This window comes from Piliocolobus tephrosceles, chromosome 2 (assembly GCF_002776525.5).
Source record: "Piliocolobus tephrosceles isolate RC106 chromosome 2, ASM277652v3, whole genome shotgun sequence".
Taxonomy (NCBI): Eukaryota; Metazoa; Chordata; class Mammalia; order Primates; family Cercopithecidae; genus Piliocolobus; species Piliocolobus tephrosceles.
The window spans coordinates 31981763-31994329 of NC_045435.1; the positions used below are offsets into that span (position 1 = coordinate 31981763).

Genomic DNA, 12567 nt, shown 5'->3' on the forward strand with positions numbered 1-12567 from the left:
TTTAGTAGAGACGGGGTTTCACCGTGTTAGCCAGGATGGTCTCGATCTCCTGACCTCGTGATCCACCCGTCTCGGCCTCCCAAAGTGCTGGGATTACAGGCTTGAGCCACCGCGCCCGGCCAAAATGTACTTTCTTTTTCCAGCCTCTCCCTTCTCTCAGTACCTTATCTATTCTCACTGAATATTTCTTCCTCAATCACTCTTATCACTGCCTTCAAAACACACGCACACACACACACACACACAGTTATCCATTTCCAGGCTTTTACATCACCTCTGCTTCTTAAAGGACCACTGCCAAAGAGACTACTGTTCTCTGAATATTATTTCAGCTTAACCAGGAAAAAACAAAACAAAACAAAAACTAAGGAAAACAAACAAGGCAGTTATCAGAAGTAAGAAAGACTATAGAGAGAAATTGCTCCATTTATAAATCTCTCCTATGCACAGGGACTGAGAACCTTGCATTTTTGTTTCAGTGCATATATCCTTATTTATGTTTAAGTGAACCTTTAATAGATAAGGGTACGGTTTTCATGTTTTTCATGTGAAAAGTCAATTTAATTCCACCAAGTTGGGCCCTGCTTTGGCATACTTACTGAAAAGGACTAGGCTGGCATTGGTGACCCCCAGCTTGTTGGCAGCCACGCAGGTGTAGTTGCCATAGTGCTCCTCAGTGACATTGGTCACCGTCAGGGAAGACTGGCCCTCCGTGCTCTTAATCTCAAGACCATTGGCGCTATTTATCCTAAGAGTTCAAAAACAGAAGAATAGAAAGGAACACTGGTGAAGGTTTTAGCTTAGGAATTCTTTCCCTAACCTGACACTGGAGGAAAAGGAGAGAAAGGAAGTAGCTAGGATTTGTGGTTCCATGCCCAATTCCTATTTTAATTGTGCAATGCCATATTATCAGAATCAATGTCCATCAACAGAGAAAACTAGGGAATGGGTTTGAGTTTCTGTTACAGGCAAGACATGCAGGTGAAAGCTACCCGTTGAACTGTTTTCATATTTTACCTGACTGCTTTTGGGCTTCAGCTTAAGAGCTACAGGCCCCAAAGAATTTGATAAGAGATATTAAAAAGGAAGAGTGTGAGAATATAGTTCTACACAATTACAACTGGCTTGGCTTTGGCTTTGTTGTGGGGCTTCGGGTGCCCCCAGGCCCATGCAGTGGAGTCACGGGGGATGGTAGGTTTGGCACGTACCTAGTGTCATCCCGGTACCACTCAAAGTCAGGTGCAGGCACTGCCGAGGCCTCACATTTGAGTGAAGCTTGTCGTCCTGTGGTGGCTTCATTGCTCTTGGATTCTGTGATAGTGGGAGGATCTGTAGGAAGGACAGGCACACACGTTTATATGAGGGTCGGGGTGCTTAGAATTTCTATTCAGGAAGGAATGAAGAAGGACAATCTGATTAGAGAGAGGCAGGAAGGGAGCCATCTTAAAGCTCCATTTGTATGAATTGTATCATCAGCTGAATGGGGTTGATCACCAAAAAACTAAATAAAAATAAGAGATAATTAATGAAAACATAGACTTGGTTTACTTAAATGAGACACTTAGCAGGGTTTTATGGAAATGGAATCTAGAATTTCTTTATCCCTCCTCCAATAGGTCATGGTATACAATTATAGATTATAAATATTTGTATAGCTTTTTCTTTTTATAAATGAAGCAATGATACCAAAGGACTTAGGAATCTCAACATATAGTTTGACCATTTTTCTTTCTCTTCTTGTCATTATAGTTTGAGATGGCCTTGAGGAGTCTGATGAAAATAATAGCCAGATAAAGCCTTTCCAACGCAAGTTTGGTCTGATACTGTTGCAGGATTCAGAAACAAACAAACAAACAAACAAAACTAATATTAGGTGATTACCTTCTTTTCTTTAATGTGTTCCCTTATCACCACAACCCAGGTAAATTTAGCTTTTATGTGGGGGGGTATGGTTTAAAGCCTATCCTGGTACATAGAAGACTTACTGGTATATCAGCCTTCTATTCTCTCTGGCAGTTGGGCCCTTGATTTTTATGCCCAGGAATGGGTCTACAAAACTATCACAGGCTTGAAATCAGCTGGGAAACACATTTGACACTCTAATTTTCCATGACTCATTCAAACAGTCCTACGAGGATGGAAAGAATGTTTGCATGTCCACTTGACTGTGTTAGGATTGTAGACTCAGCCTCCTGCACCGGATGATGCTGTGTTTGTGCAGGTTATGGGCCTTCAAGGAGAGAAGGCCTTTCCTGTCCAAAGGTCGTTTGCCAGAAAATGGCAACTTGGTTATGTACACATGGGAAAAACAGACCCAGACACTCTGTTTAGACTCTGTAGAGGAAAAAGCTCATTTAGGAAAATTAGTAAAGTGAACGTTAGTGTGTAAACTCATTTAACCCCTGCCCTTCGGCACCTGGTCTATCTTCCTTATTTCTGATTTTTTTTTTTTTTATATTAAAAAACTATTGCCTAAGTTTTCTACCTATAGAAGACTGTAACACTCTGAGTTTAAAAGAATGTACAAGAAAGCATCTGATTTGTCTTCAATTTCCTTTTTGATTTTACTTTCCCATAAGCTTAGATATTTTCAAATCACTGTCAGAGCACATTTATTCAAATGTGCTTGAATATTTGTATGTATGTACAACATATGTACACTTGTATGTAAACAGGCATGCTAAATGGGGTTTTGTTGTCTTACTGCTGCTGGTATTGTTTTGCTTTAGACTTACTGCCTTATTTCCGTATAAGCACTAAATGGGAAGATGCTGTAGTAAAACGAACCCTGGATTGGAAACTAGGAGTCCTGGGATTTAGTTTGAGTTTGGCTGTTTGGACTTCCCATCATACATTTTCTTTCTGGGCCTTGGTTTTATTACCTATAAAATGAGGGGATCCTATTTTAATGATTTATAGCATCTTTTCCCACTGTAAACTATCCCAATTCTAGTTAAAACTGCTCATTCTTTACAAATGGGTGGTTGGCATCATTATGATCCAAGCGTATTTTCAAACCCTTAACTAATTTAACTCTTAAATTGCTAACTTTCCAACTTACTCATTTATCTATTCCATGGTTTAAGAACCAGAATTAGCAGTTGAGAAGAGGAAATATGAGGTCTGATTTTGACTCTACTCTTAAACAGATCTGTGGTCTGGGAAAACATCGGTACCAGTTTGAGCCTTTTTCTTTTTTATCTTTTTAAAAAAGAAGCTAGCTTCTAAAATTGGTGATATAGATCATTAGAGCACATCAGTTCAAAGGATAATGCAGTAGTTAGTAGTAGTAGTGCTGTGGGGAGATATTAATAAAGGACACAGAATAGAGGTTCTGGGCTTGGATTTAAAGTCTGGTAGACATGAGCTCAGATCCAGGCTCTGTTCCTCATTGTCCTTCCTCATTTGAGAGTTTAATACTTTGCCCATAGTCACATTGCTTCCGTTTCCTCACTTACAAAATGTTAGGGCTGGGCATGATGGCTTCTGCCTGTAATCCTAGCACTTTGGGAGGCCCAACCACGTGGATCACTTGAGGTCAGGAGTTTGAGTCCAGCCTGGCCAACATAGCAAAACCCCATCTCTACCAAAATACAAACAACTAGCTGGGTATGGTAGTGTGTACCTGTAGTCCCAGGTACTCAGGAACCTACAGCACAAGAATTGCCTGAGCCCAGGAGATGGAGGTTGCAGTGAGCAGAGATCGAGCCGCTGCACTCCAGCCTGGGCAACACAGCAAGACTCTGTCTCACAAATAAAAAAAACATGATGGAACCCAAGGCTGGGAAGTACATTTGAAGGCTAAGAGATATTAGGCCTCAGAACTGATGAGACTAGAAATGGATTTCATAAGGGTGAGGAAAAGAAGCAGTGTTGAAAAGGCAACACTGTGATTTCTGGCTTGGGCATCTGGGTAATGCCATCCACTGAGATAAGATTCATAAGTAAAGAAATAGACGACCAGCAGTAGAATACTCAATACACATTACTTTCCAGTCCTCATTTCTTCTCACTGTGTTGTGTCCTTAAGCTGCCAATGACTCCATCATCTGTAGCACAGTGGCCCATTGACGTTGGCTGAAGATAATTTTGCTTATAAATTTTTATTTGTTCAATTTCCCAATTTGTAAAATAAAATCTAACCACTGTTTGTGAGTTTCTGGAGCCACATGGTTATAACTGCCAACTGGTGACTATTTACCCTTCATCCCCTACCACTTCAGGGCCCAGGGGAAATAAATGGTTTTTCTGATTGAAAAATTTGGGAAGAAGAAACTGGGCCTGTTTGACTCATCTATTTCCTTTCTTCCTTTTGGGACCAGGCTTCTGGACGGTAGCAGAGGTTCTCCTCTGTTTCTCTATGACAGAAGTCTTACTTGGGCTCTCGTCTCTCCTTTCTGCTTTCATGTGAGCAGGCCCATCCCATCCCAGGGCTGCCATGATTGTGGAGGTAAGTCGACCACACTAAGCTATTATCTCTAGCCACCTTGATCTCTAAAATTGGGAACATTTAGGTCTCCTGACCACTCTTTTCCTTACTTGTCAATTTGTTGGGAATCTGAATTACTAAGCAGCAAGCTATTTATTAGCCCTTCAGAGACCCCAGCATGGGGAAGCTGGCAGTAAACTAGGATTGAGTACTTACAAGTGCATTAATCTAGTCAGTTACAAAGGCCAGCTACTTGCTTCTCTCTTTGAAAACTTAGGAATTTTCTTGTACCAGGGTAAATATATGAATACTGATAAATGTACAAAGAGCTCATTGTTTCTAATATTTTTCAAATGACACCATGGTACAAGTTTATTTTTTCATGGCTTATTGAAATGAACATTTCAAAATTCATTTGTAATGAATTCTGCATAGGTGAGGCTAAGACAGACTATTACAAATCATACTGCAGCATGCCTTGTGTAGTTAAAATAATAGATGTCCTTATTCAAAATACGGTTATAATAAAAATGTGGCTTCATAAAAATGCTGCACAGAGAGGTCCATTGTTATTCTTTATATGACTTTGGAATAGCTTACAATTGTCAAAGGACTCTTCTAGTTTATATTAATTCAAAATTCCATGTTCTGAAAATATTAATAGGGCCTTTCTTCTTCTGACATCACCAATAACAAGACTTTTTCAATCAGAATGAATAGGGAAACAAAACAGAGGACTAGGAAATAAAATATCATTCATTTAATCTTACTAATATTGGGAATATTCATAAAAAAGAATAACATTCTGAATAGAAAATTTAATGTATAGTCATTTACTGCATGTCAGCACTCTACTAGGTTTTAGATATCCTCTTTATCCAAACAATTAGCCCTAGGAGGTAAATATGATTAACCCCATTTTATGAAAGAGAAGACAAGCTTACAGAGGGTTAGTAAGTTGTCCAAATCCACATGGTCAGTATTTGACAGACCATGGATTTAACCCCAGGTCTATCATGCTCTGAAACTCATGTTCTGAACCTCTCTGCTCTGGTACATCTATTTGAATGAATTCTTTTGAAGAACAATGGATTTCTAACAGGAAAAATTACCAATCAGGGGAGGGAGCATGCTGGTAGATGGAAAGATAAATGCTGCATATTTCTATTATTTATAGGGTACCAACAATGGCACAACATGAGGTGACACAGTGGATATAAACCTGTATTAGGAGTCAGGAAATGCAGATGCAATCTCTGCTAGTGCCACTTAGGTTGTTACCATGGGACACAATGCTCCCTTGCAGCCCCTCACCTAGGAATATAGACAATGATGCCTGTCCGTCTATCTCACAAGTTTGATGTAAATATCAGATAAAGTCATTAATATGAGAGCACTTTTAACACCTAAAGTGATTATGTGTATTATTTTATAGTATTATTATTCACTTGGTATCATGGATAAAGAAAGAACTTTGGAGTTAGACCTGGGTTCGAGTTCCAAGTCTACCACTTACCAAAGCTGCTTGATTTTGTGTCAGAGCATGCTTACACTCACTGAGCTTTGTTTTCATCCTCTCTGCATGGGGATGATATAGATCGTCTCCCATGGGTAGTGTGCAGTGGTGTAAAAAGCAGCAGAGGCAGAGGGTGTAGGCAATAAAAAACACATTATCTGTAGAGAATTTAGAAATGATAATAAGACTGATTTAGAGTTCTTTTTTTTTTTAAGTCACCATGTGCCAGCAATATTAAACAATGTATATTAAACAATACCAGTGATAAAGTAAATACTTCTCACTGGGGTAGACCAGGCCCAATACACCCTCCCATTTGGTTGGTCAGATGCTTTGGCTGTGTTCCTACCCAAAATCTCATCTCAAATTGTAATTCCCCATAATCCCCATGTGTCAAGGAAAAGACCAGGTGGAGGTAATTGAATCATGAGGGCAGTTCCCCCATGCTGTTCTCATGATAGTGAATGAGTTCTCATGAGATCTGATGGTTTTATAAGGGTTTGGTAATTCCTCCTGCACTCATTCCCTTTCCTGCCACCTTGCGAAGAATGTGCCTTGTTTCCCCTTTGCTTTCTACCATGATTGTAAGTTTACTGAGGCTTCCCCAGCCATGTGGAACTGTGAGTCAATTAAACCTATTTCCTTTCTAAATTACCCAGTCTCGGGCAGTTCTTTATAGCAGTGCGAGAATGGATTAATATAGTTGGCCACTGTTGGTGTGATGACTACAGTGAATTGATATGAAATCTCTAGGAGAGTCTGGGTACTCTGAATGTACTTAGAAAATTATGGTTCCTGTCCATATTGCAAAATTATAATGAAACATTGTAGTACTCTGGGTTGTCACTGAATATTTCCTCTGAAGACCTCATAATCGATTCATAAGTATTAGGATATGTCTTTACCATTACCTACCCAAAGGCAAGAATAAACTAAAGATGAGCATGGAGACTGAATAGGTGTAACTATGAAAAGCTAGAGAAGCTGGCCAGTCTGGTTCCATATTAAACAGTTATTTTTCTGGCCAAGGCAGGCAGATCTCTTAAAATCAAGAGTTTGAGATCAGCCTGGTCAACACGGTGAATCCCCATCTCTACTAAAAATACAAAAATTAGTCGGGTGTGGTGGCACGTGCCTGTAATCCCAGCTACTTGGGAAGCTGAGGCACAAGAATTGCTTGAACCCGGGAGGCAGAGGTTGCACTTAGCTGAGATTGGGCCACTGCACTCCAGCCTGGGCAACAGGGTGAGACCCTGCCTCAAAAACAAACAAACAAACAAACAAACAAAAAAGTTATTTTCCTAATGTTTTCTCATTAGGTGATATTTGAATCAAATCACTGAAGATACCAGTTAAAATACATACACATTATCTGGAGGCAACAGGTCTCTCCAGCCCAATTGTGTATTCTGTGACAACCTCTGCTTCCTCTAAATAAATGGCTCTCCAAGGTAAGGCAAGCTCACATTTAGAAATGTCAGCTCCCCAAGTGCCCCAGCATGGGTGTTGATTGAGTCGATTAGCTCTGGACACCAGGGTGGAGGCAGAAACAAATTCAAAGAGAGAGACAAATAAAGGGAAAAGGAGTTGTGAGGATGACAATGTGAACCTATTTGGAGAGAGACCTGCGGGAAAGTGGAAGGTGGGAACATCAGCTGGTCAATGGGGCGGGGACAGGCTTGAGAGCTGGGAGCAACTTTTGAGAAAAAATTCTCCAGGCATAGGGATGGAGTCCAGTATTGCAAGAGTCTAGATAAAATTAACAGTTTGTATTTGTTAAACATTTACTAGGTGCTATATATTATTCTAGGTGTACTGGGCACTAGGATGAGACAAACTCAAAAATAGTTACATTTAATGCACTGTGAGAACTGAAATTGAGGAACTGCACCTAGAACCTGCAATGAAAGAACAGGCTGTCCCTAGGACTGGTATCTGAAAGAAATTAACAGCTACTTTGTGGGTAAGATACAGAAACCTGGAAGTCCTATCTGTTGTCTAATTTATACTAAGCCTATTCAGTTGAAGAGATTTTTGAGCCAACATTTTAGCTTTCTGTAAATTCTAGGACCTCCTGCCACTTAGAAAATAGATTTTGCATGTAAAAGTGGCTACGTGTAATGCTGTTTGCCTACTGCAGAGAAGTGCTATCCAAAAGAAGTAAAAAGGAGAGACCATAGAATCCAGCTTGTGAGCTCAACAGGAGAGACTGTTATGTCTCTCTTCTTTACTGCTCTAGTCTCTCAGTGCCCTGCAACAAACATCTGTTGGCAACTGAATAAATGAGTCAATGAAGTGCTGGTGGGAGAAAGTTAACAGCCCTGAGATTTTTTCTTTCTTGTAGTGGTAGTACTCAGGGTCTGTTCATTGCAATAATCTAATTGGCCAGTAGTTATCTTAACCATCCTGATCCCCTGACCTAAATTCCAAAGCCTGTGTTTTGAAAAGGAAGCAGAATCAGTTTAAATAATAGATTTCATGGCCAGCAGGATTAGATGAAGTGACAGAGGTGATCCTGGGCATTTCTCTGTATGCAGGAGTGCTGCTAGGCAGATTTGGTTCCATAATTCAATCTGAGAGACTTCATCTACTTAATACAACTATATTTAAGTTGGATGAATTGTTTGAACAGGACAAGTGCTGTGATGACTAGTTGTGATATAATATAAACACAGCTCATGAGGTTTTGGTAAAAGGTGATTCCAAAGGAAATGGATGCAATATTTTTCCAGATTTGTGACCATATTATTTGCAAAATTTGGAGAAATGTTAAAAGGGCAGAGTTTATCTGGGAGTTTTTCACTGACTTATTCAATACACATTTACTGAGCAATTTTTATAAGGTCAGGCACATGCTAGGTCCTGCTTGTTAGGACATACTGGATGTGTGACTAAACTCATTATAGTTTTCCATATAATTTGTTATGAGGTATCTTTTTAGAATCTCAGGGTTCTGTCCATATTCTGTGGTTCACTCATCATTAGCAAAAGCTCACATTTTCATAAAAGTCTTTTCTTGAAAATTATAAGTATTTTCTTCTGCTTTAAATTACACTTTGGGGACAGTCAAGAAAAAGCAATGTCAGACTAATTGCACCAATAATAATAGGACCCAGGCGGCTAGCTTTGATCTTGGGAACCATCTGCAATCCAGACCACTTTGATGTTTCACACAATGGAAGCATAAATATTTTCTATGTACACCATGATCGGACTTTCACAAATCTAATTAAGATGAAGGTCAACTAAGAGAAAATGAAATCTTAACTCCAAAAGTCAGGGAAGAGATGGAAGATGATGGCATGGTTGTGTGTACATAAAAGAAGCTAATCTAATTATAAACTTATACAAACAGCCAGAGAAGTTTCCTTTCATGTGACAAAAAGGTCCTAAAGCATTTTATAACATTGCGATCATTAATGTGTCTTTGAAACACACCCAGCACTAGAAAAGAATAGTAATAACTGGCATTTCAAAACTCTATTACTAAAAAATTTGAAGACAGCTAGGGATAGAAGCACTTCCGAACTCATGAAATGCAGCCCCTTGCTTCTTGGAAATGAGTGCCATAAACTACAGCAGTCATTTGTATCTATCGGATTCCTCTAGGTTTGGTGTGAAAGAGATTTTACTGCTGGTTTCAGAAGTCTGCAAGGCTGGAGCAAGGCCACAGGTAATGGTGTATCCCAGCACAGGCTGCGTAAACTTTAGCGAGTTTCCTCAGCTCTCCAAGCCTCAGTTTCCAAATTTCTAAAGTAAGACTAATGATGCTTATCTCATAGGTTTAAAATGGCTGTGGGGATTAAATAACAAATGTAAATCAATCAATCAATCTCTCTCTCTATCTCTCTCTTTATTTTGAGACAGAGTTTCACTCTTGTTGCCCATGCTGGAGTGCAGTGGCACAGTCTCGGCTCACGGAAACCTCCACCTCCTGGGTTCAAGTGATTCTTCTGCCTCAGCCTCCCGAGTAGCTGGGATTTTGTAGGCACCTGCCACCACACCTGGCTAATTTTTGTATTTTTAGTAGAGACAGGGTTTCATCATGTTGGCCAGGCTGGTCTCAAACTCCTGACCTCAGGTGATCCACCTGCCTCGGCCTCCCCAAGTGCTGGGATTCCAGGGGTGAGCCACCGTGCCCAACCAATATAAATCTCTTAACTCAATGCTGCATATAGTAGGTATGTGGAACTGAAAATTCCTTATCTTCCTCGTGAGAGTGTGGGCTTTAGAATCAAATGGACCTGAGTCTGAATCCCTTTTCTTACATTTACTTTCTGTGTCATTTTGAAGGGGTAGTTTTACCTCCTTGGGCTGCAGTTTTTCAAACTCTAAAATGGTCTCAATTATATCTACCTTGCTGGGGTTGTTGAGTAGAAAAGAGAGAATTAATATAAAATCTCTGGCACATAGGAAGACATGAGATGACAGAAAGTACTCATCACAGCCTGAAGGATACTTTCAAATATGGGTTAAGATGTTTGTACATGTATGTCTGTGTGCCTATGTGTGTGTATGTAGGATGTGTGTGCATTCAATGCATAGAAGGGAAGAACTGTCAGAGCTTCCCTTTGTCCCTGCCACTAGCCACAGTTGTGTGATGTGGGAACTTGAATTTGAGTGATGTAGAGTCAGTGCTAACTGAACAGGGTAAACGAATTCTCTTTATTCCTTTGCTGGGTGACACACATCATATAGATCCTCCCTCCGCCCACCCTCTTTTGAACTACATCTAAGAATCCTTTCATCCGAGAAGTTCAAAGTATGCCCACTTACCTATGCATCTTAGTGAAATCTTCCTTTCTAATGCCCATACTTTGGGACAAATAGGTAACGGAAATTAACTTATCAGACATTCCTGTTAGCCATCAGGGACACATGGTTTCCGACCACAGTGGCTCTAATTTGTTCCCAAGGCCAATTATTTAACTAGCAGAGGATAAAATATAATCTTGAGGCATTCCCTCCTGACAAACAATGCGTTAAGATGGAAATTCCAGTTAAACCGGATACAAATTGTTGTTTTTTCTTAAGTAGTATGACCTTGATTTCCACGAAGACCAGCATAGTGACCGTCAGCAATGTTAGTGCTGTCTGATCATGTTTTCTTAATTCTCTAGTGTGAGTAAAAAAGGGTATTGTTAAATGTATTATGGATTACATTTAGAGTTGATTTATCAAATTCAAAGGCCAAGTCCTGCCCTTGGATGTGTTCAATGTATAAATGTGCATTCCTGGCCAGAGGAGCATCTGCTTGAAGTACGATGCTCTTTTGCTAATGGGATCTTTAGAGCTCACTGGAGGTAGAGGTGCACCCTGGGCACCTAGCACCCGCTGGCTCCTGCTGTACTCACAGTTCACAGTGACCTTGACTTGTTTGACATCCGCTGAGGAGACCTCGTTGGCAGCTTTGCACTCATATTTGCCTGACTGCTCCCTGGTGATGCCGAGGATCTCCAGATATTCTTCTTCTCCTTCAAATTCCCTTCCTGAAAAACAGAGGTTTTCATGATTCTTTTTTAAAGTCTGAAATAGGCAGCAGATCCTCTCATTATTCTTTTTAAAAGCAATAAATCCATATTTCTTTTCAATGATTTGACAATGTACTTTGTCTGACATCAGATTCCACAGAAGCAGACCTCAAGACAAAAAGTCTTGTGAAAGTGATTGAGTAGAAAATGCTCTCAGGAAAAACCAGAAAGAAAATGGGAAAGTGGGACTTGGAAGAGAAAGAAGTCAAGCAAGGGCGCAATGTCAAGCTAAGTCCCACAAAGAGCAACTGCGGCTCAGTCTTTCAGGGAGGCGTGGGGACAGCTCATGTCCCACTTCAAAATTATTCTGATCATGAGGCTGGGAGCTGGGGTGTTTATAGGTGCATGCACTCACCAGTCACTGGTTAAGGGTTTGGAACAAAGTAGGAGCTGGCGGGAGGTACACGCAAATCATAAAGTGCTCTGAGGGGCTATGGCACCAACATCATCTATTACACCATGCTGCAAAGCACTCTTTTTTTGTTGTTGTTGCAAGGCACTCTTTACACCAACGTTGTTATTAGACAAAGTGGCTTCCTTTTGAGAAGCCACCACTCTTCTCCAGATTCTGTTAAATTCTGTTCATAAGGATTGTATGCTAGACTGCCTTGACAATTGTGATCTCTGTTCTATATCAAACTACATCATCATAGAGGCTTTTAGGCCATGGGCCAGATCCATGAGAATGTGCTGCTGATGGTGGGTTTGTGATGGACTGCATCATCTGGGGTTTGGGGTAGGGAGTTAAATATTACTGGCTTAGGCCGGGCGCGGTGGCTCAAGCCTGTAATCCCAGCACTTTGGGAGGCTGAGACGGGCGGATCATGAGGTCAGGAGATCGAGACCATCCTGGCTAACACGGTGAAACCCCGTCTCTACTAAAAATACAAAAAACTAGCCGGGCGAGGTGGCGGGCGCCTATAGTCCCAGCTACTCCGGAGGCTGAGGCAGGAGAATGGCGTGAACCCGGGAGGCGGAGCTTGCAGTGACCTGAGATCCGGCCACTGCACTCCAGCCCAGGAGACACAGCAAGACTCCGTCTCAAAATAAATAAATAAATAAATAAATAAATAAATAAATAAATAAATAAA

At 40.6% G+C, this 12567-nt stretch overlaps 1 protein-coding gene across 2 annotated transcripts in view; it reads right to left on the minus strand.

Annotated features, from left to right (window-relative positions):
• LSAMP (limbic system associated membrane protein) overlaps positions 1 to 12567 on the minus strand; it is a 652155-nt gene that overhangs the window by 31557 nt on the left and 608031 nt on the right. For both annotated transcript variants that reach the window (XM_023213827.1, XM_023213836.1), the window contains exons 4-6: positions 11300 to 11434; positions 1209 to 1329; positions 600 to 748 (exon numbers count right to left, since the gene is read on the minus strand). In XM_023213827.1, coding sequence (XP_023069595.1) covers positions 600 to 748; positions 1209 to 1329; positions 11300 to 11434 — 405 coding nt within the window. The remainder of the gene's footprint in view (positions 1 to 599; positions 749 to 1208; positions 1330 to 11299; positions 11435 to 12567) is intronic.